This window comes from Lytechinus variegatus, chromosome 6, assembly GCF_018143015.1.
Source record: "Lytechinus variegatus isolate NC3 chromosome 6, Lvar_3.0, whole genome shotgun sequence".
Classification (NCBI taxonomy): Eukaryota; Metazoa; Echinodermata; class Echinoidea; order Temnopleuroida; family Toxopneustidae; genus Lytechinus; species Lytechinus variegatus.
This window is the reverse complement of record NC_054745.1, coordinates 31701847-31728725: the sequence shown is the minus strand read 5'-3', so window position 1 is coordinate 31728725 and position 26879 is coordinate 31701847. Positions and strand designations below refer to the sequence as shown.

At 35.3% G+C, this 26879-nt stretch overlaps 1 protein-coding gene across 1 annotated transcript; it reads right to left on the bottom strand.

Moving 5' to 3' along the window:
• Nucleotides 1-300: 300 nt before the first annotated feature.
• On the bottom strand, nt 301-25942 carry LOC121417372 (cornifelin homolog). The gene is made up of 5 exons (XM_041611058.1): nt 25797-25942; nt 18262-18361; nt 9923-10016; nt 3889-4025; nt 301-2545 (listed from the first exon to the last, which is right to left on the bottom strand). The coding sequence occupies exons 2-5, from the start codon at nt 18343-18345 to the stop codon at nt 2438-2440; spliced, it is 423 nt and encodes a 140-aa protein (XP_041466992.1). The 5' UTR covers nt 18346-18361; nt 25797-25942; the 3' UTR covers nt 301-2437.
• Nucleotides 25943-26879: the final 937 nt, after the last annotated feature.

The window sequence follows — 26879 nt, the reverse complement described above, 5'->3', positions numbered from 1 at the left end:
AAAGTGTGACGAATGCATCTTCCTTTTATTTATTTATTTTTTCACAAATACATTTTCAAAGCCATGGTACTTGGAGATGCATGCACCAATCTGTTTGCTTGATGTATCATTTAAAAAAGGATAAATCAAAATATATCTTGACAAAAATACATAGATTAGCCCATTGCTTCCAAAGAAGCCTTCTTCTTTATGGTGATCTAGCTGTTCTATTCTGGAACAGCAAATGAGCAGTATAGATGTATCTGGTTGCATATAAATGCATAATAAAAAATAAACAAAGCCATATGATAGACCTACATGCGGTGCATGCTGTTCAGTTTAATATAACAAAATAGAACGCATTCTGTTATTGTTAATTATAGTGAACTGCTGAAAGTTTGCAGAGGATTAAAGAAAAGAAATATAATTTGTACATCACAGTACTCCCTGGTCGCATTTTGTGAAATTACAGTGACTGTTAATGATGATGATGATGGTGGTGGTGGTGTTGGTGATGATGATGATGATGATGTTTCAATTTGGATAACAATGATGACATTGATAATGGGTTTAATCAAGGTGGTGGGAGAGAATGCACAAAGTACTTCAGTTCAATTGAAAACAAATCAATTGAATTTTATGCAAAGGATGAAAATTGTATTACAGCCCATTTTCACATAAAAATACACAATGAATCATTGCACGTAATACATAAAACAGAATATGGAAAAAATGCATACATTGATTTTTTTAAATTGTTTAAAAGGCTTGAAAATATAATACAATTGTATTTGATGATAAAAGCTGCATACATAGTGTACAAAATGAAGGAGAGTGTGAATAGTAGAAAGGTAGATAATGATTCTTCTGCTTCTTTTTTCTTCTCTTTTTTTTCTTCTACTTCTTCGTTTTCTTTTTCTCCTCCTCCTCTTCCAGTCCTCTGTCTTCATCCTTATTGCGGGGGGGGGGGGGGATGCATTCCCCCCCCCACATTCTTCATTGGGGGCAGTGCTTCTTCCCTCCTCCTTCCTTGTATATGGCTACAACTGTCAAATTGCTACTCTGATATTTGACATAATCTTTTGCTCACGGAGTGCGACAAAAAAATGTTTAATGATCTTTTGAAAACCCTTCATCTTTTTCTTTCTCCGCACTTTTTTTTATAAAATATTTTTATTGTATCTTTTTAAGGGGGCACTTTTCAGTTGGGGAGGTCGTACTCTGCCCCCCCCCCCCTTCCAGCGCCTATGTTAGCAAAGATTTCTTTAATCAAGTTTTATTTTTTGCAAACATAAAGTATGCACTGCCGCTAGTTGGCGCTCTTTGAAATAACATTCACACACACAAACACACACGTAAGGACAATCTGCGTGACCTGACTTTTTAACCGACCCTTGTCGGACAGGACTGAAAATAGGTCAGTGTCCAACAAGGGTAGGCAAAAGACACGGTGTCCCACATTGGTATTCCATACGCGTAAGTGTGTGAGGGTGGGTGTGTGTGGGGGGGGGGGGGAGTGTGTGTGTATAGTAACTTAAGTGAACCCGATCCCCCAAAAATGATGATAATAATAATAACAATAAAACAATTTAAAAAAGAAGTGCGCATACTTTTCTTTTAATATTTTCCCCAAACCATATCAATAAAGCATAAACCATACTGACGACTGAACTTTGTACCTCCTTCTCTGGCGAAAAGTTTGATATTGAATATTGGCATAATCCATGGTTGGATAAGTAATAAAAGACCGCCAAATTTAAACCAAATTGTTAAAGAATTGGTACGGTCTGCAAATTTTCAAAGGATAATCACCGTTTTCATGTTTTTATAGACAAAATCTGATGGTGCACTGCGAATAGTGCAATGTTCAGTGCATTAACCACGATCAGTGGATGAGTTTATAAAAAGCTGAATAGAATCAGACATCAAGTTGTCAACTCCACAGAGAAATAACACAACTATCTCCTTTATACACAAAAACCCACCACAAAGACACACTCTGAAACACATTACGGTGCGGTATAGAATAAACTTCCAGTAGTGTTGCCCCCGGAATTTCATGGACATACGGCTGTGCCATGTCTTTACCCTTTAAGATAAGATGAAACCCCTCTCCCCCTCAAAAAAAGGAGAGGCTTTTAGGAGTAACAGTCAGAGTATTCTGAACTTTCAATAGATATAAGAATAGTACAATTATGATAGAAAGGGGCATTAAAACCCGCGATTTAAAAATGATGAAATATCTACAAAGGAGTCAGTTGACATCCATGTCAAAAGAACCAACACGTGAATACTTACGAAACTTTTTGAAAGTAAAGGCACAACCATTAACAAAGTGAAAGAACGTGAAGTGAATTACATTAAATCAATTTCGAATTCTACAACATGCTACACCCGCCCCTTTTCCTCGCGTCTCCTTAGTAGCGTCGTCCAGCGACTGTGACGTCACGACATGCGTTTATGGCATAGCGCGTCCATTCTTGATCATCTTCAGTTCGCGTCCCAGCTGGCAGGTGGTGCAAGGGCCACAGAAGGTCATGCAAGCACAATCGTTCATCAGGTTGCCCTGTATAGGGAGATATAACCCGGTAATAGTCGTTTTTATTGCACTCTTCTTGCGCGTAAAATCATTAGAGGAATTCAATATCAAATTATTTCTGATTTTCCCCCTTCAACAGGTTTTTTTTTTACTTTGAAAATCAATTCCAAGTGTAATTATACAATATAAATTACACTCATTTGCTTACACACATTGGAGATAAACGAATATGAACAACATGTTATAATTCATCACAATCGTTAGCACAATGTTCATATACAGCTTGTAGGTTATTGAAGTTATTGTATGATGACTGTACATATAGTACTATCTCATAAATTTGAAGAGTTAAACATTAGAGGACTCTAAATACTATTTCAAGAAGGAGAGAGAAAAAAGGAAGAACAAAGAGAACAAGTTATAAAATCGTCCTGAATTTCCTTTTTACTTTAATCATAATAGTTTCAACTAACATGAAAATATACTGAAACCTTGGAGGACCATTTGATGTCATTTCTAGTCTGAAATGGTATTCAGCATTGCAAGGAATCTTATGTTATGGACTTCCAAATGCCACAAACAATACCTACCGATTTTTGTAGCCTTTTGAAAGTTTAATCCAATATCAAATCAAAGATTAACACACCACGATAGTATTACTATGGAGTCATTGTATTGGATTATGATTCCCTTTAAATCCTCCCCGGAAATTAAAAAAAAAAAGAAACCAAAAACAAATGAAAGAAGACAAACATACACCACCACCGAAAACAACAAAAATAAATAAACCAAAACATACAAATCAATCAGAGTCACTGATATAAACATCAAAGCCACAGGTGTAATGATTTTTTTAAGGAGGCACCACCAAATAAAAGCAATTATTCACATCGATTGTGGTTATCTACTTCTTTTTTCTCTTTCCAATGCGCTTAGAAACTGTTGTATTAAGCGCTATATAAAATGTTAATTATTATTATTGATTGCGGGGGCAATTCTATTGTATAAATAAGTATTTTTAATTATTCTCCTTGAATTTCTGCGTGTAAATTCCAGAAAAACGATTTTTAGAATAAGCTTGTAGTATAACTATATTTTCACTCAGCTACTTGTCCTCGCTCACTCCCGAATTTCATCATGCTCCTATTTTAAATCCCCCCCCCGTAGGTTGGTCATTTTTGTCTTGGGGCTTCCCACTTCCCACTTTAAATGTTATCTGTTATATTTTTAGGTTCCTTTATTTTGTGTTTTCAATCCTGTAGAATCTTTGTACCTTGTGATTTTGGATGATTTATTTTAATAAAAACATTGATATTGTTTTTTTCACACTCGGGAAGTTAGCAAAGAGCTTGAATTCAAAGATAACTTACAGTGATGTTGTGGCGTGAACGTACAACTGCACGCATAGCGATGAGAGCGGACGGGATGCACATAGGCACGCAGCAGGACTCATCCATATCAGCGGCCAGCATGCATGAATGACAGGGCACAAATGTCGTACACAGACCTACAAAATATAGCAGAGATCCCAAATAGTTAATTTTTATCATCATGATTATTGATGAATAATATACTAGTGTTTTTTTTCTCACCGTATATAGATAGCCGTAGTGCGACGATATTACTATTTCTTAATGAGATACTGACCTGTCCTTATTATGCTAATTGTCATTAGTAAGATGACCTTTGTTACAATTTTCATCGTCATTGTCATCATTATGGTAGGCCTTATTACAGACTACACGTCCTTTATATTCACAAAAACGAATCGCAAAGCTAAAATAATTTGCGACAATCATTTATCTCGTCAAATTGCTTATTGTGATCATTATTACGCTTATAATCAATGACAAGGTTTGTGGTGTGTGTTTCATAAAGCTGTTCATAAGTTAAAGGCTAGTTTAAGAACGACTGTTGATTATTCTTGTTGTAAATGATATATTCATTTGTGATGGATTGACGCGTAAGAAAGGTTCACCAGTCGTTCTTAAAGTCGCTCTTAACAGCTTTTATGAAAGAGGTGAGAAAAAATACACAATGTAAAGAAATGTTACCTTATTCAAAGACTTCAAAATCTTTGCTATTAAACGAAAAATTAGGGGACTAAAAAATAACAAGTGGAACGACCCCTGGCAGTCTCGCCTGCATTACGCATTCGATATAGCGCAGCATTGCTTCCTTTGTAAAAAAAAACAGCTAATGAATAATTATTCACAGAAGAAACGTTAATAAGATATTAAAATATTATGTCCATTGACGCAAAATTACCTTTGACCATGAACATGTGACCTAAGGATTGTGCAAAACTATCATTCATACTTGATTACCATGATTACCCTTATGTCGATGTTTCATGAGCAAGTACCATAAACTTCCTAAGATATGATGCCAAATTCAACATATACTCCCAACACAGACAGAGTTCATTGACCTTTAAATCACCTTTGATCTTGGCCATGTTCCTGAAACACTAACAGGGTATTCAGGGATACACTGCTGCTCTTATGTCCAAGTTTCATGACATAAATCCATAGACTTTTATAATTTATGATGACAATTCCTCACATACCCTCCATATGGCCAAAGTGCGTTGACCCTTAGTGACCTTTGACCTTGGTCATGTGACCTGAAACTCGCACATTATATTCAGGGATACATGGTTGCTCTTATGTCCAAGTTTCATGAACTAGATCCATAATTTTTAAAGTTATGATGACAATTCCTCAAATGACCCCAACATGGCCAAAGTTTGTTAACCCTAAGTGACTTTTGTCCTTAATCACGTGATGCAAAACTCAGGTTTAGTAATACACCTCTATCCTTAATATGTCTAAGTTTTAGGAACTAGGGCCCGTATTCCATAAACGAGATAAGCATGCTTAAGTAAAAAAATCTAAGCATTTTGTCTTATTTTCTGTCTAAGATAAAATTCTTAGCCAAAATGCGTATTCCATAAAGAATTGGCTAAGAATTTTGTCTTAGAATTTGGCTAAGAGGTTTTGCGCAACTAAGACTGATATAGGATGAATGGCTAAGTAACTTTTCTTAAAAACTGCAGATTCTGTATTTCATAAATACAACATGGCTAAGAATTTAGCCCTAACTTTAAGACAGCTGTGAGTTGTCTTAATTGTATTAGTTTCAAGGTAATTCAGACAACAAAATTTTAGAATTTATACCTATATTGCATTTCGAGCTCCTGCCTCATTTTTTAAACCGATTTTCATAAAATTTTGAACACACATTGGTCTTAAGGTAAGGAGGTGGAAGATGTTTTTCTTTTTCAGAAATTGTGTTGCCATGGTAACAATATATTATGGCCAAAATTTTGCCGTTTAAAATACTTCATTAATTTTCTACCAATTCTCATGAAAGTTGGCTCACACATTGGATTTGAGGAAAAGATGTGCAAGACACATTTATGCATGTGTCGGAAATTGTGTTGCCATGGTAACGGTATATATTGGCAAAAATTATGTATAAATCTTTCTGTTCCAACTACTTCCTCAGTTTTTAACCAATTTTCATTAAATGTGGCACAAACATTAGTCTTGATGTGAAGATGTACAAAACATATTTTATGCCTATATAAAAAATTGTGTTGCCATGGTAAAAAAAAAATACCAAAAATAAATGAAAATCTTGTGATTGAATTACTTCATCAGTTTTTAACTGGTCTATTCTCCTAAAATTTGGCATACACATTAGTCTTGAAGATGTCTAAGACATATTTTTGACTGTATCAAAAGTCGTGTTGCCATGGTAACAACATATAATATAATGAAATTAGGTGAAAAACTTGTGGTTTGAACCGCTTTTTAGTTTTCAACCAATTCTTGGCTCACAGTTGACTTTGTGGGCTCACACATTGATTTTGAGACTAGATCTGTAAAACATAGACTATATTGAAAAATGTGTTTCCATGGTAACAGCATATCAAATCAATAAATGCTTAAACAGCATGATGTGGATTAAACTACTTCTTATTTTATGACATTGGCCTGTATGCTCATGGAATGCAGGTTTTGCGCTAAAATAATCTGCAAGACACATTTTCTCATTCATCAAAACATGTGTTTGTATTGGTACATGTAACTGCAAACATCTACGCCGAAATAAGATTAAGACAATGGTCAATGCTAAATTTTGTTTGGCTACATGGAGAACTACATGTAGCTGTGGGCTTAGTTCTAGCTTTTAATTTTAGGGGGGGGGGGCTAGGCCTCTAGATCTCAAACTACAGCCCCTAGCTTTAGATGTAGGCCTAAGCCTAAATCAAGATTCTTTAGTCCTAGAAATAATCCAATGCTAGATCCCTAGCTCACTTCCCTTTTCAGGCCTAATGTTAGATGAATAGATCTAGACTAGCCTACATTTACTTTTTTTTAGAACTAGAATCTATATTTTGATAGAGTCTACAAGTCTCCACTCTAGATCTCGACCTATTACTATATAGGCCTACACCTAGATTGATATAGTTAGTTGTACTTGTAGATCTAGATAGGGTGTAACTTTTAGTCTTAGTCATTTAGTCTAGATCTAGGCCTAGATCTACGTTAGAGATTCTAGATCAAACAGTAGACTAGATCAGCCAGTCCTAGCGTTAGGGCTACCGACTAGGCTAGAAATAGAATCTAGAATGAATAGAAGAAAGCATAGCTATACTAGGCCTAGTAATACTAGGCTAGGCCACCTAGATCTAGTAAATTTATATAAATCTAGGCCCCAGTCTAGTCTGAGCTGTTGGTCTAGGTTTTATTTCAGGCCTGTTTTCTAGAAACCTTAGATCTAAACAAACTCCCCAAAATGTATAAAATAGAAACTCCTCCAAATCTAGGCCTACATATAGATATATAGGCCTAGGTCAGGACTAGATCTAAGTTTTGGCAAGCAATGTATAGCGATGGGTACTCTAGCACTGTAAACATGAATAACCGTCGTTTCTGGGAGTTATTTAAAAGTTTCTGACATATACTGTCATATCACATTGGTGAGATTAAGGTCTAGGCCAAAGTAATGTTACAATTAGACTGTTGAGTGTCGTATTCGTAGACGTAGTCGTAACGTTAGTTTAGCAAAAAAAAAATCGGAGACTGAAATGAAGCTTTTGTTCTAACTTTACCTAGTAACCTAGTCAGATCTATTCTAGTCCTGCATGTAAATCTATCCCTGTCCTAAGTAAGGCTAAGCCAGGCTAAGTCCTGAATGTTGTTCCAGGCCTAGACCAATACTGATAGGCCTAGGTTTTTATGTACTTTATGTAGCTTCAGTGTCGGTTGCTCCACTATGTCTATGGCACTAGACTAGAGTCTAACAAAGTTACATTTTGCAGCCTTCATGTCTCATGAAAATAAAAAGTCAAAATAATGTTCAATTCTCCTCCAAACAGACGGATACTATAGATTTTGGGCCTAGGCTAGATCTAGGCCTAATGTTAGACCCAAGACTAGTCGACAAAGGTTTTCCCTAAGGGGGCCTAGGTCTACTTAAACTGAAGTTAAGAGTAGAGATGTCGAGAGGAATATTTCAATTTATATTTTGACAAACAATACATGAAAAGTAATAAATGGGACTGATACACAAAAAAACTGTGCAAGTCACTCGGTTTGGGATTGAAATGTTTTGGTAATTAACAAAAATATAGATAATTTGAATTAAAAATTATTACCATATATGGGTGATGAATGCTCCTCTCTTACTACAATAGTTGTAATTAGTTTCAATAAAATCCAAATTTTTAAGAAAAAAACAACTTCTGTGACATTTTTGCAAGTTTGTTGCAGTCACCTCTGCAGCAATTTATTATTAAGAAGGTCACTGAAGGTCATATCATTTGAGACTTTGGCTTAGCCATATCGGCTGACTTGAGACAAATGTCTTAAAGTTTATAGAATATCGTTAGGGAAGATTTCTTAGACAAGCAAAATGCTAAGACAAATTGCTAAGACTTAAGCAAAAATCTTATCTCGTTTATGGAATACGGGCCTAGGTTCATATACTTTTGAAGGTATGACAACATTTCAAAAACTCAACCTTGGTTAAGAATTTGATATTGATTCCCCCAGAATGGTCTAAGTTCATTGACTATAAATGACCTTTGAACTTGATCATGTGACCTGGAATTCGGCCAGGATATTTATACAATATTGACTGACCTTGAGGGAGATACCAAATATGTTTCCCAAACTAGTCTCATATTGCCCCGAGTCGAAGACGAGGGCAATATGGGTCAAGTGAGGGAAATATTTTTGGTATCTCCCGAAAGTATCGCCAGTCAATATTATTATTATTACCTGTTACCTCTTTCTGGTACATTAAATTAATATATTGATAGATTTATAACTAAATTGTTGGACTTACCTTGGTCAAGCCTATAGTGTCAATTCTGCACTTTACCATTATGACGTATTTACAAGCGCTCGGATCCAGCGTTGTCTTTATTATGACGTATATTGTTGGTGCGCGGATCCTTATGAAGCGTATCTCTTTATACGCACCCACAAATGCGCAGGGGATTGATGAGCTCGGAATACGGATATTATGGACCGCTTATTAATGTACGTAGGTGCAGTAGGAAAATTACTCTTTTCTGGGAGGAGGGGTGTACGAATATTATGGTCACTCGTCATTCAGCTGATCGCGGACCCAGCCATTGTGACGTAGTTTATGTTGAGTTTATCAGTTAGACAGACAGAATACGCGTTTATATCATGTCTCCAAAATGCCTCATTCAGGTCAGGTAATAATACTGATTATTACCTGACCTGAATGAGGCATTTTGGAGCGCATTTGTAGATGCGTATAAAGAGATACGCTTCATAAACGATCCGCGCACCAACAATATACGTCATAATAAAGACAACGCTGGATCCGAGCACTTGTAAGTACGTCATAATGGTAAAGTGCAGAATTGACACTACAGGCTTGACCAAGGTAAAGTCCAACAATTTAGTTATATAATCTATCAATATGTTGATTTAATGTACCAGAAAAAGTTGAACAGGTAATAATAATAATATTGACTGGCGTTACTTTCGGGAGATACCAAAAATATTTCCCTCACTAGACCCATATTGCCCTCGTCTTCGACTCGGGGCAATATGAGACTAGTTTGGGAAATATATTTGGTATCTCCCTTAAGGCCAGTCAATATTATATAAATACGCCATGACCCTTATGTTCAAGTTTCATGAACTAGGTCTATATACTTTCTAAGTTATGATGACGTTTCAAAAACATAACCTTCAGTTAAGATTTGGTGTTGACAACGCCGCCGTCGCCGTCGAAAAAGCGGCGCCTATAGTCTCGCTCTGCTATGCAAGCGAGACAAAAATCGTAGGAAGAGAGATTTTTTTTTTTTTTTTTTTGGGGGGGAGGTGACATTGACTTTCGCCAACGACTTACAAATGGTCATATCGTCACAGCATCCGCACATATCCGTAGACCAGTCACGTGATGGCCCGCGAGGCATCATGGGATTGCCAGTCACTTGAGTCACCTAGTTTGACGTAACAATAAATTCATGATTCATAATTATTCATTTGTTATTGTTGATTCTATCATTCACGGTAGGCGAATTGAAATATTGATATGGATTTATTTACTTCATTTGGTGGTTTTAGAAAAGCAGATACTATTCCGTACTTTTTCGGAGGGAGAAGGAGGAATTATTAAAAATGATACAAAATCGAGGACGAATTGAGTAATTAAATAAAACTTATGCTCATGTACAGGAAATGGTTATACGCGATTGACAATCAGAAGCTATAGTCATGTCATAAAACTTATCAAGGTAGTTGTGATGTATAGGTGATTTTCTTTCTGCATGTTCGTGTGTGTGAAATAGGCTGGTGTGTGTTACATTTGCGGAGGTGTGTGTGTGTGTGTGCTTTTACATGGAGGGTGCCGTCACGTTGGCCGAGTGTTCTAAGGTGCCTGCCTACAGTGTGACACAGAGTGGGGTTCGATCCCCGGCCAAGGGACCTATGCCCTTGATCAAGACATTGTGCTCTTTAACCCTAAATTTGAAATAAATGGACATATTTCGAAGTATACTTCGTAACAGTGTTTGTGCATGTGTGTGTAGTTATTGGAAAAAATACCATGTATTATGTTTGTGTGGGTGTGGGTTTGTGCGCCTCTGTGAATTCATGAACGTACTTAAATGAGTTTCATGATATGAGCTCCGGCGAGGATCTCTAAATTCCAAACACTGATTGAATAACCAACTTCAACACTTGGTTTTACACTACACACTAAGAAATAAAGGTTCAAAATTGAACCCCGAAAGGTTGATGCAAAATCAGCACCCTATGGATTCAAAAATTGAACCCTGCGGTTGGGGTTCATTTTTGCACTCTGCGGGATCAAAACTGCACCCTAAATTTTAAATTGAACCCCTAGGGGTGCAGTTTCGAACCCGCATCGTGCAAAAATGAACCCCAACCGCAGGGTTCAATTTTTGAACCCCAAATTAGAGGTTTAATTTTTGAACCCATAAGGGTGCTGATTTTGCATCAACATTTCGGGGTTCAATTTTGAACCTTTATTTCTTTGTGTGCAGGCCTCTTTATTTTGGAGCCAATCCCCCCTTTTGCATTTTCTGACCAATGTCCCCTTAATTTTGCAGTGAAAACCTTCTTTTTTAATTAATCAATTTATGTTTTGCCATAGTCATACCCTCTTTAAAAATCGATCTCAGGCTCTGTATCTCATCGAGAATTTAGAAATTACGCCAAAGCACATAATCCACTGGTAACGACTTTTTTATATCAATGGAAATGAAAGTTCGACACATGCACATTCTTTTTTCATTGGTTTACTCTTAATTGGTTTAGGAGGCTGCACTCTACAAGCTCCGCTTTTTAGCAGCCTCCTCCATTCTCAACCTGATTTGTAATAATCTTGAATATGATTTTCTGTACAGGAATAATTGAAATATGTTTTGTTATTTATATATGTCAACATGTACAGAAAAAACTGTAATTGTTGAAAATGGAAATAAACGAATGAAATGAAATGAAATTGCTCCACGTATTGTCCCATTATTAAATGACTATCGTGTACCGCGCTGCTTTTGCAAATTAAATCTTAAAGGGAAAGTCCACCCTGGCAAACAATTTCATTGCCAAAGTAGCAGAAGAATAGTGACGTCATCGTGCAAAAAAATGAAGTTTAATTTTCTCAAGCAATTGATTGCTTCAACTTTATTTCAAGAGACATATAATTTCACAATAGAATTATCAAGCCATGAACAATTATCAAATCAAAATTAATTCATTATATAACATACACTGTATGGGACAGCTGCTCATATTTGACGTCACAAATTAGAATCTTAAAACTATAATAACTTTGTGAATGTTTGATTGATTTTCGTCAAACCTTTACCGATATTTCTTTCTTTTTCTTACTATTTTTAAAACAGACATTTGTTCAAGGTTATCTTCCCCTTTTACTACTTTTTTGAGAGAATTGGAACTAACTGTGCACATATCACGTTTGCCGTACAGTGGGGCTCTTGCCATAAGCCCACACTCTGAAAAAAGTTTTACCCAATATTGGGTAAAATCTTACTCAATGTTTTTAGAGTGCATGCATCTGCATCCTTAATAGTCTCGATTCATATAACTTTTCATTAAAACAATTCAAGATATAAAAAAGAAATCGCGTAATAAATCAAATGGGTATTTCATGTTCATTGAAGAAGTGAAAGTGAATTCTTCTTGAAAAAATGTTTTTGTGTGGATGCCGCAAGACTCATGAATATTATAACTTAGTATTCTAGTGAGCATCCATTGTGATACCAGGGGTCCGTCTTACAAAAAGTTACGATTGATCCGATCAATCGCAACTATGGACGACCAGCAACGTCAAAAGCTATTATGCATGTTTGTTCAAAATATTTTCTAGCTATGATGTACATTCATGCATTCATTGTTTTCTTGAAAATTTACTGCACCCTTCTTTGCATCCAAAGTACATTGTGCAAATTTTATGACACTGATGGATTTCCATAGAGTTACGATTGATCGGATCAATCGTAACTCTTTGTAAGACGGGGCCCTGGAGGCACAATAGCTCAGTTAGTAGAGCGGGGGTTTCGGATTACTGCATGGGTCTGATTCCCACTTTGTGCTATTTGGTAAGTCATTAATCTTAATTACCGGGTCCCTCAGAGAGGACCTAAGCTGTCGGTCCTCTGGTTGCCTACTTACAAACTTCTATGCCTTCTTAGCAATCAGGTAAAAAATAACCACCACCACACAAAAAATATATATCACCACCACCATGCTACATGGTTCATAAGTTGTGTTATGAGTCCGAAGCCATTTTTAGAACTTTGAAAAAAGAATTAGGACTTAATTAAAGTACAAGTACAATGTTGAAATTTCAAAGCTATTGTTGCACTTCGAATGTAGTAAAATCATCAGTGTGATAAGTGAACGCCCCCCCCCGAAGAGAAAAAAGATAAAACAATAGGGGGGTCAGATATAGCGAATGTATAGCCAAAGTGCAAAAAAGATGTGAGCAAGCAAATAAACATTTATGACCCTACAAATGTCATTTTCTTAAAAATAGATTTTGGAAATAATATACAGATAATTTTTTAAAACTCTTTCTCTTTTTTTTGTCTCCTCCCTTTCCTTTGCGGTTTCTTTTTTTTTTTTGGGGGGGGGGTGGTAAAGATAACCCGAAGCCCCCCAGGGAGACTTCTTGGGCTATACCGTGTATGTTATAAGCAATCTCTTTAGATGAAATCGGAATCAATTAAAATTTGCTTTCCTATCGAAATTATAATCGGATTCATTTAAATTTATTTCCAATATACCAAAAAACGAACACGTGATGTGTTGGAAGGATCGGTAATTTTCGAAATTATGATTTTAATTGAAAGAATACATTGAAAATGAAAATTGAAAAACGAAATAATAGAACCTATCCTAAATTGCTATTGGACGAGAATATATTTCGTCTTAGTTTATAGAAAAAAAGTAACCCCATGATTATGGTTAAATCTGCTTTCATTGTGATAACGTATATTGAATGTGCCCGGGAAAATGCTATAATGCTGTACAAACAATGTGATGATTGTGAGTTGTGTACTGAATCATACTAAAAATAATGAAAAATAGCAGGGCCCGCTGGGAGAATAGTTTTTGGAACTGATTGGCTACCCTGGGTAAATATGCCGTTATTACTATTATTATTATTATTAACATTTTGCATAGTTCCTCTTTCGTTTTTGAAATTCACGTTTTCATTTAATTTTGCGCTATCTTTAGTTTGAACTACAGTGTATATGTTGATATGTTAAATACATAGGGCAATATCATAAAGAATTTATTTGCAAAAATACTGAAGTTTGATTTTTTCAATACATTAGTGACCGAGGAGCGTTGAGGCTATTGCTTAGTCTCCCAACTTTGAAACGGACTGCCGTGGGTTCGAATCACAGTCATGGTGCATTTTCCTTTAGCAAGAAATAAATCCACATCGTGCTGCACTCGACCCAGGTCAGGTGAATGGGTACTCGGCCGGATTTATTCATTGAACGCTTAGGCGCCTACATGGGCATGATGGGTGCCTCTGTTACTTCCTCGGATATGATATGATACGGCTTATCATATACCACTCATCACGCAAAGTACGCTACATAACTTGACATATTATCATCATTATTATTTATGCAAACTTTCGTGATCTATTTCATCTCCAGGGGAGAAAACTATAATACATGAAATGGGAAGAAATTAAGATGTTACTTCTGGGCTCCGTTGCACAAGGGTTAGTGATTGATCATACGCTTGATTTTCACGATTAATTGTATATTGTAGCGAATGCAATCAATCGTAGAAAAAAAGGTTCTACGATCATTGCTCAGCGTTGTGTTACAGGCTATTCGCCACTTTATTTTTCACTTTTCTGAATGAAACTTTTCGAGTGCGATTTTTTTTCTGGACTTTATTTTTATTACATATCACAGACACAAGGGAGAAAGAGGGGTCTTGCAGGTTATGTTTTAAAGTCAACTCAATGTTTCCCTGTGCCTTTAATAGCTTGCTTTTTGTAAATTCCCTTTGCAGTTTTGTTGACAACGTAATACGAGAATGGTGACCTTTATGTGGCATTAATGAAAGAACCTTTAGGTATTGATATCCGTGTTTCATCATCTCTAACCATTTTCCCCGCTTAGCCTCATCCCCTCCTCCATTTTGTTTATTTCGGATCTCCATGGAAATGGGTTGCCACGGATACCACACACACACCACAGACTCTATTTACATTCAGGGATCTCAGTAATCATCGCATTTCAATTGTGGCGCAGTCACATCGCTGAATAGGACTCCAGACCGATCAAAGCTATTATGCGATTTACAATGCAATATCATCGATCGATGTATAGGCGTGAAGATCTTAGATGACGCCATATTTCTATTTTGTATATAGTTGTATATATAGTTTGTTTATAATTAGTATTGAAACTAAGTTTAGGGGCCTGCCTTCTCTACAAGCTTTTGCTTTTTCTTGGCAAGTCCCTCCGTTCATTTCTTGTTTCTTTTCATTGATAAAAATACTGCAACAAATTTTATATGTATTGTTACTTTGATTGTATTTTGAAAAACTTGTTGAACGGAAATTAATGAATAAATCTATCTATCTATATTTTGTTTACATAGGAGGATTATACAAGTGAAATTATTAGACTAAACATTTGTTTTAATCCTTTCCTCTTACATCTTAATTTTCTTTCTCCCCCTTTTCGTTTTTCTTTTCTTTTACTACTTGTCAAAATTACTGTGGATGCTGTCGCCCAGCCCATTGCCCTTTGCTCTATGCAGGCGCTGATCCCGGGGGGGGGGGGGGGGGCAGGGGCACGTGCCCCCCTTTTGAGAAGCAAAATGAAAATTTGAACTGTAAAAATGCCGAAAAATTCTACTAGCTTGAATAGAGTTGGTAAACTATGTTCTACCGGAGTCTATTTTCTGTATTTTTGTATAATCGTTCTACGTTTCATTTATTCGCATGTTATATACATGTATAAAACAAGAGCTTTCTTTGTTGGCGTGCTGAAATGAAAATAGCCATAATTTTGTTGTGCTTTCACCTATTTATTTTGACATAAAAAAACACAGCAGTATTGGTATAAGTAAATTTTACGTGTTGCGATGTTTTCATTATTTTTAAACTCATTAATATGTCATGTTTTTAAGGTCACTAGTGGCACTTTATAAGGGCGGCGGTATATTTCACTCAAAGTATGTTTATTTATTTTGATCATAGTTAACATAAATGCAGAAACTCCTGCAAACAAGCAAGACGATTGTGCCGCATTTTTAAAGTGAATCCTGACTTAACGAAGAAAACTATTTGAAAATCAAGCTGAATGACTGTCTGGAATGGTTTGTCCGCCGAGTTGGTTGGTTACCTATTGTTTGGCCATGATGGTAGGCCTAGTTACCACGGGTTTGGGCTTGAGGGAAAACCTGGTTGGTTAAGCACAGGTTGGCTTGAGGGAAAACTTGAGGAAAAATAATTTTTATTCATTCTGTATGATATATAATTTGAATTAGATTGAATATAAATATTTCCTCATTTTTTGTTTGTATATCACATACTTATAGCTTGACGTTTGACTCATATTGGATTCCCCCCCCCCCCTCAAACTCAACTTTCATATAATACCGGTTCAATAATCTACTATTTATTTTCATCTGCTATATTGTTGACATATATACATCAATGACATACACTGTAAAATCTGCGGTGTTAAATATGACACCAATTGGTGTTAATAGAGGACCACACCCTGAGGTGTAAAAAATTACACCCTAGAGATTGAACATAACACCAAAGAGTGTAAATGTTACAACAAATGTGTTGTAATAACACCTATAGTTGTAAAACTAACCCCACCAATCAAACAACGGTGTAAAATAACTGGTGTGGTCCTCTATGACCGATTAATACCACAGTTTTTGCTGTGTATGGATGGATACTTACATTTATTTTGCAGATCATTAACTATGAACTTAGGGGCCCGTTGCAGAAAGAGTTGCGTTTAAACGCAAGTCAAAAAATCAATCGCAAGTCCCAAATGCGCACTGTTGATTGGTTGAAAATCAAGTTGCGCAAGATTTGTAGAGTTGCAACTGATTGCAACTCTTTCTGCAACGGGCCCTAGAACTTGCTATTTATTTTCTTCTATTGAATTATATGTTTGTATATAATTTGTATATGTTTGTAAAAGACATCCCTCGCTGCCTTACCTAGAGTCGGAAGGAATGACTTGCAGGTAACAGGAATTTTATATATTTTTTCCAGGCAACTCCAGGACTGCAGCGGGGAGTCCTTTTTAAAATTCTGTCATATTTTGTAATGTCATCATTCTATGGTTTTTGTTTGAATGCCAAATAAATAATAATGATAAAAGCACGGTTGGCTAAAGGTCAAGTCCACATCAGAAAAATGTTGATTTGAATCAAAAGAGAAAAATCAGACAAGCACAATGCTGAAGATTTCATCAAAATCGGATGTAAAATAATATGATATTTCAAAGTTTCTCTTATTTTTAACAAAAAAGTTATATGAACGAGCCAGTTACATCCAAAGAGAGTTGATGATGTCACTCACTATTTTATTTGTTTTTTATTGTTTGAATTATACAATATGTCAATTTTTACGAATTTGACGATTTGGACCTCCTTGCCTGAAGCACAAAATAATGTAATTCCACGTGTTCAGGGAGGAATGAAACTTCATTTAACATGCCAATGACGAGAAAATTAAAATATTTCATATTTCAAAAAATAAAAAACAAAAGAAATAGTGAGTGAATGACATCATCGACTCTCTCATTTGGATGTAGCTGGCTCGTTCATATAACTGTTTTTTGTGAAATGAAGCGAAATTTTGAAATGTCATAACTTTCTTATTTTACATCCGATTTTGATGAAATTTTCAGTGTTATGCTTGTTGATTTTTTCTCTTTTTATTCAAATCAAGTTTTTGTTGGGGTGGACTTGTCCTTTAAGTACACGTTTGCTTCGAGCATAAGCCTGGCGGATACGTACAGGCTGGGGTCGAGGAAAAGCCTGGTTGGTTAAGTATGGGTTAATTGATCTTGATGGAGAGCCTGGTTGTACGGATTGGCCATGAGTTAAAGGCTGGTGGATTATCTAGGTTAATATTTTGGAAACTAACCCTACACTGCTAAAACTCTTCCCGGAATCTACATATGAACACAAGAAGTGTTAAACAACGCTAGTTTCGTTTTGGTCTAGCACGAGAATTATGTGTTTATAAAACATCAGTTAGTATTAAAACGGCATCGGTTTGATTCCAAACTGGTGTTGTTTCAATACTTTTCTGGTGTGGACATAATCCGGGCTGGTGCTAAATCAACACCGGAGGTTTTGCAATGTAATGATGTCTGGTGTGCTAGTTGGACAGCCCCAGTAATTTGGTTGGTAAACAATGGGTTGGCCTTGAAGACAGGCCGGGTGGGTGTTTCATAAAGCTGTTCGTAAGATACGACGACTGGTGATCCTTTCCTGTGCAATGTGATATCCCTATGTAATTGAGTTATGACCTAAGAACATGTCCCAGTCGTGCGTAAAGTCGTTCGTAACTCTACGAACAGCTTTATGAAACACCAACCTGCATGGTTAACCGACGGGTTTCGGCTTGAGGAAAAGTTTGGTTGTTAAACTAAAAGATAGATAAATTTTTTTGAAACTAACCTGAATTACTGTCTGTGGTGCTGGCTGTAGCGTCACAGCTGATTGGTTGATCACCGGTTGTTGGCCTTGAGGATATGCCTGCATTTTGACCACTCACTCTCTACAGGTAATATATAATTAAGGTTAGACCTTTACAATACTTTAATATAATAATGATAATAATGGTGATAACAATGATAATGATACTAAGGATTATGACAATAATAACAATAATAATTATAAAAAATAATAATTATAATAATAATAATGATGATAGTGATAACAGATTCATTCATTCGGTTTTTTTTATCTGCAACCTGATTTTCTTCTTTATTTCTAAAATGAAAAGTAATCTCCCATCATTTGTGTTTTAGAGATAATCATACACACAATGAAAAGTGTGTAAAATTGTGCCGTTAACCTCAGTTTCCATGGTAATGCCCGTAGGATTCCTGAAGCATGTTTTATAAAAAGTGTATTTCAAGTTATATGTGACGTCACCATTAACTAAGGCCTAAGCATGACTTCACGTCTGGTCACGCCATGCGTGAAGTCGGTTTACCCTTCCTTGTTTGTCGAATGTACATATTCATGAATTTGATTTAATTATCGTCATGCACGCATGATTAAAAAATCTACTCCTTTAACAATGTGCTTAACATTCTTATGTGCAATTTTGAATGTTTGTACTTAAATAAAATTTGATTTAAGATATTCAATACAATGTCATTTTGCTTTAGCCTAAATGTCGTTGACTTTTTAATGATCGTCATATTTATATGTAATTTAATTCCGGATACACTGCTATGCGAGCATTGTGTGAGGGGGGGCGATCTACCCAACATTCATGAAACAACCTATCTACAATTTATAATGTTCGCATTGAAATGTACTTTAATTGCAGCTATTTAATACACAGACTTTATTTCAACTTCAGCTCATGCAAATAAAAGAAATGAAGACTTCTATTTGGCTTACAGGAACGAGTCACTAGTCTTGATTAAAGTCGCATATGGATTATAAAGAACTTTACGTTTCATGAGGTTGTCTGACAAAGAATAAGTATCAATTTCAGTCATGCTAAATTGCAAGTAAAGTGCCATAATTCTGATTGACGGGGTGACGAATTATTATCTTTTCGAGACGATTAATATAAGGATCATAATCGACTTGTCACCTTGGTCGTACAGCTTATCTCATCAAGTTGATGAGATTACATGTTACACGTTGTCTGGCAAGCTTCATAAATTGATTAGATGGAATGTATAACATAACTACTCAGACACTGTATTACGATGGGTATGGATGTGTGGGTTGGTGTGTGTGTATGTGTACAGACTATATAATGTTGTACATGTATTTTTATGTAGGGCCCAGTTTATAAGCAGTTTTGCTTCTTTTGGGTCCTGGCCATTTTTAAAATATGTTTGCCAAATGATGAATGGTATGATATTTATTTTACGGTGTTCATGTTCCATGCTGATTTTAAATGGTCAAGCTATCTTAAACGACTAATGTGACCTGCAAGGCAAATATGTTGACATGATAAATACTATCAAGTCAATTTGGCAAGATTTAGCTCTCCATCTCGCGCGTTTCAAGCGTAATCCCATTGATGAAAACGCGGTCACGCTCATCCCGTTGAGTGTGAGATTACAAATGCTTGATGGTGTGCGTCATTCAAGACGGAATTAAGATAAGGTCACTTAACTCATTACTTTTCAGAAACACCCATTCTCCTTAATACATTTAAATAAAACTTCTAAATTCTTAAAACTACGACTACCGCAGAAACGAATCACAAGACGTACAGTGTACACACACACACACATATATATACACATATCGACTTATCACTTAAAAAAACAAATGACGGTACTATTAATATACACTTAAAGCATTTTAGGATGGCACGTATCAAATTTTCCAGTCGTTCTTACAATGCTCACAGTTTTCTGAAGTTTGTTCAAAAAGTTACAAACTTACCTATCCATATAATATGAATAAAATCTTACTGTACATTTTTTTATATAATACAATTAATTTGGGATTCTAAGGCTTTATCTCAAAAGAAAAATATCAAGCAAGTTCGATACGACATCTAATAATTGGTTCCCTAGGTATTTTCTAGCTAGTTATTTAGATTTATTCTTTCTTCAAATGTATTTTGAATCATTATGATCGATGTGTTTTTATACACCCACACATGCATATATATATATATATATATATATATACATACATACATACAACAAGTCTCTTATACACCACTATCAACCTGCACGCACACTGCGATCATTCCTATCTAGTCTCTAATCCTGGGGCAACCAAACCGTTGCTCATGCATGACCAGCCCTGTGGAATTCACTACCAAAAAAGCTGAAGAACTCAACCTAAAATTGCATTTGTTCACCAGCAGGTACTAGGCTATACATGTAGGTTTGAAGACATTTGTAATTTACCCTTAGTTGTATTTCTCTTAGTTCTCTTTACTTCTATGTTTTGCTCTCTTAAGCGCCTTGAGCATTTAATCAAAATGGAAAAGACGCTACACTGTATATAAATCATATGTATGTATCATATATTTATATATTTTTATATATTCATATATATATATATATATATATATATATATATATATATATATATATATATATATATATATATATTTATAAATTTTTGTATATATGTACATTATATATACACGAGTAAGGACTCTTATTTTTTTCGTTCACGAGAACGAAAAAAAATAAATACAAACAAATACAAATAGACTAGAAAGATTCTGGAAAAAGATGCCTATATAAACTTGAAGAAGCATTTTGGGGTAAAAGTTGGGAACGGACTTTTTAACACAATTCAAATATGCTGAATCTGATAAGATCGGTTCCCAAGCTGATTTCTTATGTTTTGACCACCTAATTTGCATAAACAAAATGGCTGCCAAATTGACAATTCAGAATATTATTTTTGCAATGTTCTGTTATTATATTTGCTTTCACAGACATGGATACTGCAAACTCTTGCATACATAACATGTACCATTCGAGAAAATTGGCAATTTCAGTTTGCAGCTAATTAATTATGCAAATTTATGCATAGACTAGAGCCACTCTGGAAAAAGAGGCATATATATATATAAACTTTAAGAAGAATTTTGGGGTAAAAGTAGGGGACCGGACTTTTTAACACAATTCAAAAATGCTGAATCTGATAAGATCGGCCCCCAAGCTAATTTCTCATGTTTAGACCACCTAATTTGCATAAACAAAATGGTTGCCAAATTGACAATTCAGAATATTATTTCGACAATGTTCTCTAATTATATTCGCGTTCACAGACATGAATACTGCGAAATCCTGCATTCATAAGTGTACCTTTCGGGAAAATTTGTTATTTTTGTTTTCGGCTGAATAATTATGCAAATTTTATGCATATTTTTATCATTATGCTATAATTTGATAATTTCAGCTCAAATGTTTATATTTTGGTACAAATAGTATCTGCATCATCATAAATAATTGTACGGCCCTTAGAATATAATATCACAGTGAATAATAATTTTTTTTAAATTTCTTATGTATTTCTTTCTATTTTGTACCTTTTGTTTTGTACATGTTTTGTTGTGGGATCTGTCAAAGCATTGATTTTCAATGGCAGAAAATAATTAGCCTCAATGATTTAATTATGTATAACTTTTTTACATTTTTTTATTCGTATATATCCATGGGCATAAACAGATGCACTAAATCCCAGACCCACATCTCAGCATACAAAGGTAAAGTCCTGCAGGGAGGGCGTTCCCATTTAAAAGCGCACTGGTGGTGATCCAACGAATTTCATGAACCTATCTGTATTTAAGCAAATTTCACTATTAGTTGCTTAAAATTTGATTATAAAATGGTTTCTTGAATTATGATATCCATCAATTAAATCATATTTACAATTTTAGATGATGAATTATTAAATTTGAATCATGAGAGTACTGTAATTCTCAACTCCTAGTAGTTAATCAGTTGCATTTAATATCCTTTGGAGTACTTATGCTCTCCGACCAACAGAATCTGATCACACATACATGTTTATATATTATGTTTTTCGTTAGCAAAATGAAGTGAAAACATTCTGCTGAAAGTGAGATGTTGCGTATATTTTCCATCATGCTGGTCAAATTGTCTCAATTTGGAGAAAAAAAAATCTCAGAACTGAACCCACACATAAACCATCTAATTTCTTATTTTACCTATCAATTTGACCGTTTTCCAGGTTTTAAAAGCCAGACAGTGATGTTCTAAAGTTCCACCGTGGCAACGAATAAATCACTGCATGTCCTTTTAATCACACATTTTGATCATTGGACTTCATTTACGGATTACATGTGCATCTCCATAGTATATCTTTTCCAATGCTGTACTGCAACTGTCCTATCAAGGATTGCCGCTTCATCCAACTTAGCGGCATCCAGCTTCCCCCAGCTTGATATACACCTTTTTCTTTGGAGTGTTGAATGGTCAATATCAGTTATCATCGATGTGGTGTTCTATTGGATGGCTTGATTTATAGGGCAGCCTCATATTTTAACAGTCTCTAACATCTCTAATCATTGAAATCAAACCAATTTAGTACAAGTATTCTGTGGAGGCAGTTCGTATATGGAAGTCATCGTGTTTGTGTTCTTGAGATATGCCCGATTCTCATGTCACAGATCCATAGAGAAAACCTAAACTTTTGTCTTGAGAGAGAATCTGCTGTCTGACCAGATCTTGTTTCAGGTGTTAAAATGCTTGGAGTGCACCTTTTCAATACTGCAGTGAATTTTCTGATGTCCCCTTGGCCATTTATCGAAGTTCTAATATTCATATATCTTCATATCTTCATAAGATAAGACTATTTCTAATTGATAACGAAGATACCTTTCAGAGGATGGTGGGTTCCTGACATGTTTGGTGTTCATGTAGGTGATTATTAATCCACTTCTTTAGATCGGCATTAAACCCAACAGCATCCAATAGCTTACCCAGTTCTGATAGGCTGCATGCGAGTCTGAGATATCACTATCAAAGTCTAGGTCAAGAATTTCTTCGATTGTAGAGCCAGTATATCTCTTTCTGTGAGGAAAGCAGTTGCCTTAGTTAATACGTTTGACTTGTTAACCGGTTATGATACAACTGAACATGGCATTCTTCTTGGGAGACTGACAGTCTGTTTTTGAATTGATGATTCTGCACTCCAATAGCTTTCCTCTTACCTTGCCAACAGAGGACAAGCTGTCTTCATCACTGGCATGCAGTTTCCTGTGACTACCTTTTGCTATATATGGAGTTCCTTGGAGGTCTGTCCTTGGTCCCTTGTTCTTCAAACTGTATCCCATCACTCCTCTTGGCTCTATAATGTGGCAACATGGTCTTGGTATACATTTCTATGCTGATAGCATCCAGCTGTATACCTAACTTTTGATCCAAAAGTTGGAGATAGAGGGGTTCGTGCAGCTGGTGTTCTTGGTGCTGCCATTAAGGATTGGATGAAGGTCAACTTCCTGGAGCTTACCGATAAAAAGCGAAGTATCTTGTTCTGTCATCTCCATATGCGTAATTTTTATCGGTGAGGAAGCTATATGTCTCCAGTATGCAAGGTTGGATATCTTTGCGTAGTCTTTGATAGAACAATAAGCATGAAGAAATACACATCACATGTCTTCCAATCTGCATATTACCAGCTCCAAAGAATTGCTGAGATCAGACATTGTCTTACATGAGGTGATGGGGGAAAATATCATCCATCCTGTCCATGACCGGATAACCTCAAGATTGGACTTCTGCAACTGTCTCCAAGCTGGTTTGCCCTCATCAGGCACCCCTAGCACTTTTCAACCATAGGACGCAGTGTGGAAGTTTGTTCTACATTGTGCAGTGAATAGAAACCTTCTTGCACATGTTTTTACCATGGGGCTAATCTGTGTTTAGCCTATGTTTTTATCATTTCCTCTTCTGTATTCCTTATCGTTCGTAAAAGAATCTTTCAAGGCAAGGATTGGATAGAAGCTGTGGTTTTCCGTTATCACTTTGATGGTTGACTTGGGGAAAATGTATCGTTACCAAATAAATTAATAAATCGATAATGACCCCAAAATTAGTAAGTGATCCAGTAAAACAGACCCTTTGCATTTATTACAAATTGTACTTTGGTAAACTGCCATGATTGCAGTTCTGATGGAGCTGAATCAAAGGATATAATTTTGCTACATGGATGTTAACAATGTACTGATACTTATATCCGATTGATGCTACATGTACACTGCATAAATCATACGTTTAATTGATTATTAGATCTAATTATTAAGGATATATAAAACATGTTAATATATCTATTTAAAAAAATAATTTCAGCATGATAACAGCTCTTCCAACTTCTAAACTATTCTTTTCTTACGGGTTCATTGAATTTGGTAATTGTCATGATTATAGGATCAGCAATGAATGTGTTTTATATTGGGCATGTGTAATATACCTTGCAAGTATATTACTTTCTATATAATGTACATACATATATGTGTGTTTGTTTCTAAGTACAATTAGCAGTTGTGGCAAAAGAGGTATATCAAATGATTAAATCATTGAAGCTTAGTATTTGTTTGCCATTGATATTAGTTTTTAAAGATCTCATATCAAACATATACAAAGCAAATGGGAGAAAATATAAGAACATAAATAAGATATCAAAGAACAATAAAATACGTACAAATATTGACTTAAATACTACATTTAAGGACCAAACAATTATCATAATGATACAAATGTTATTAGTACCCAAAATGATAAACATTTTAGGTGTAATTAACAAATTATTGCATAATATTCAAAATATGCATAAATTTGCATGATTAATTAGCCGCAACAGAAAAAAAATTCCCGAATGGTAAATGTTATGTATGCAGGATTTGCAATATCCATATTGTTGAAAGCGAATATTATAAAATAATATTGCAGAAATAAGATTATAAATGGTCAATTTGGCAGCCATTTTGTTTTTGCAAATGAAGTGGTCAAAACATGAAAACTTGGCTTGGGAATCGGTCTTATCAGATTCAGCACATTCAAATTAGGTGAAATAGATCAGTTCCCAACTTTTACCCCAAAATGCTCCTTGAATTCAAATTCTCCCCATATTGGTCTTTTCTAAAATGCAACTACATGTACCTAACGTCTGATTTACAGAAGCTATTTCAACATTTTCAATCATTACTTATTCGCCAGCACCTCTTGATTCATCGCTTTCCAGCTATTCAGGAAGATATTGTACACCAATATCAAATACAATGGGACTTTCATCCTTTTTTTTCAATATTCATGATGCATTGCTTGTTGCTTAAATGCTTGACACGGGACGACAAAACGAATGCCGGCCATTCTCGCCTGCATTTTTTTGTTTGTTGTTGATTAATTAAAAGAAAATTATTTAGTACACCCTTTACCTTTAAGTTAGTAGTTAGACTTAACTGACGTGTCGTAAAATGAACATTTCAACAGCATGATGTTACTTTATATAGTATTACTCACCTATCTCAAAGATGAATTTAGGAGCAGGAGTTGTTGTTTTATCTCCAAAGCGAAAGCGCAACTGGTAGGAATATGGCGGGTGTTTCATGTGCGACGGACTTGTTAGCGGTGCGCACGATTCTGAATTAAATATCAAAAGCACAGCATTATATCGAAATGGGAGTTGTGTGCCTAGTTTTGCCTTTCAGAGTTGTCGCGTAAAACGAGGACATGGAAAGCGTTTGATCCATTCTATTGTATTTCGCCATCAGAAGAAAACACAATTTTTATATTGAAAATACCATGAATACAGCCAAGCAACTAATCATTCCCCCGGTATTGTGAGTTAAGAATTATTTCTTTTCGTGTTACAGCATTTACTCATAATATTTAAACTAATTGACAACGACATTTGGGTTTGCAGAGTTCTTTTTTTAGCTATTGTATTGAACTTATTGATCAATTAATTGTGACTTTCCATTTTACTTTTCATTTTTCCCCAAATTATTATAAAGTGGCATATTTTATCTCAGAGCATTTAAGAGGATGCTCGAATTTTTCATTGCATTCAATTTTCTTGGGACGCGCAGTTCAAAACACACTGGGGAGCCACTTTCACACTCCTGAATTTAAGAATCATTACAGCATAAAAATTAAATTTTGAAATGATATACCATGTGACCACACTGAACACGATGTAAACACACTGTAAACAAACACACACTGTGAACATACTGCGAACACACACAGCAAAAACTGTGGTGTTAACCGGTGAACATAGAGGACAACACCAATTATTTTACACCGGTGTTAAATTGGTGGTGTTAGTTTTACACCTACACTCTAAAAAATGGAATGTTAAATCAACATTTTGAAAGGTTGGAGGAGTGACAACATTTTCTAAATGTTGCATTTACCACTTTAAATGGTTCTACCCAACATTTAAAATGTTGGATTTAGCTTTATACAAAGTTGGATGTAACATTTGGAAAAGGTTGTCACTCCTCCAACCTTTCAAATGTTTATTTAACATTCCATTTTTTAGAGTGTATACTATAGGTGCTATTACAACACCTATTGTTGTTACATTTACACTCTTTGGTG

What these genes read in the sequence shown, in the direction of transcription:
- LOC121417372 (XM_041611058.1), bottom strand. Translation starts at nt 18,345, where the DNA reads ATGCAGGCATATCCTCAAGGCCAACAACCGGTGATCAACCAATCAGCT. An exon ending in CACCACAGACAGTAATTCAG is followed by an intron (nt 10,017 to 18,261) that starts GTTAGTTTCAAA and finishes ACGTCAAACTAG; the next exon opens with GTGACTCAAGTGACTGGCAA. An exon ending in GTTCACGCCACAACATCACT is followed by an intron (nt 2,546 to 3,888) that starts GTAAGTTATCTT and finishes CTCCCTATACAG; the next exon opens with GGCAACCTGATGAACGATTG.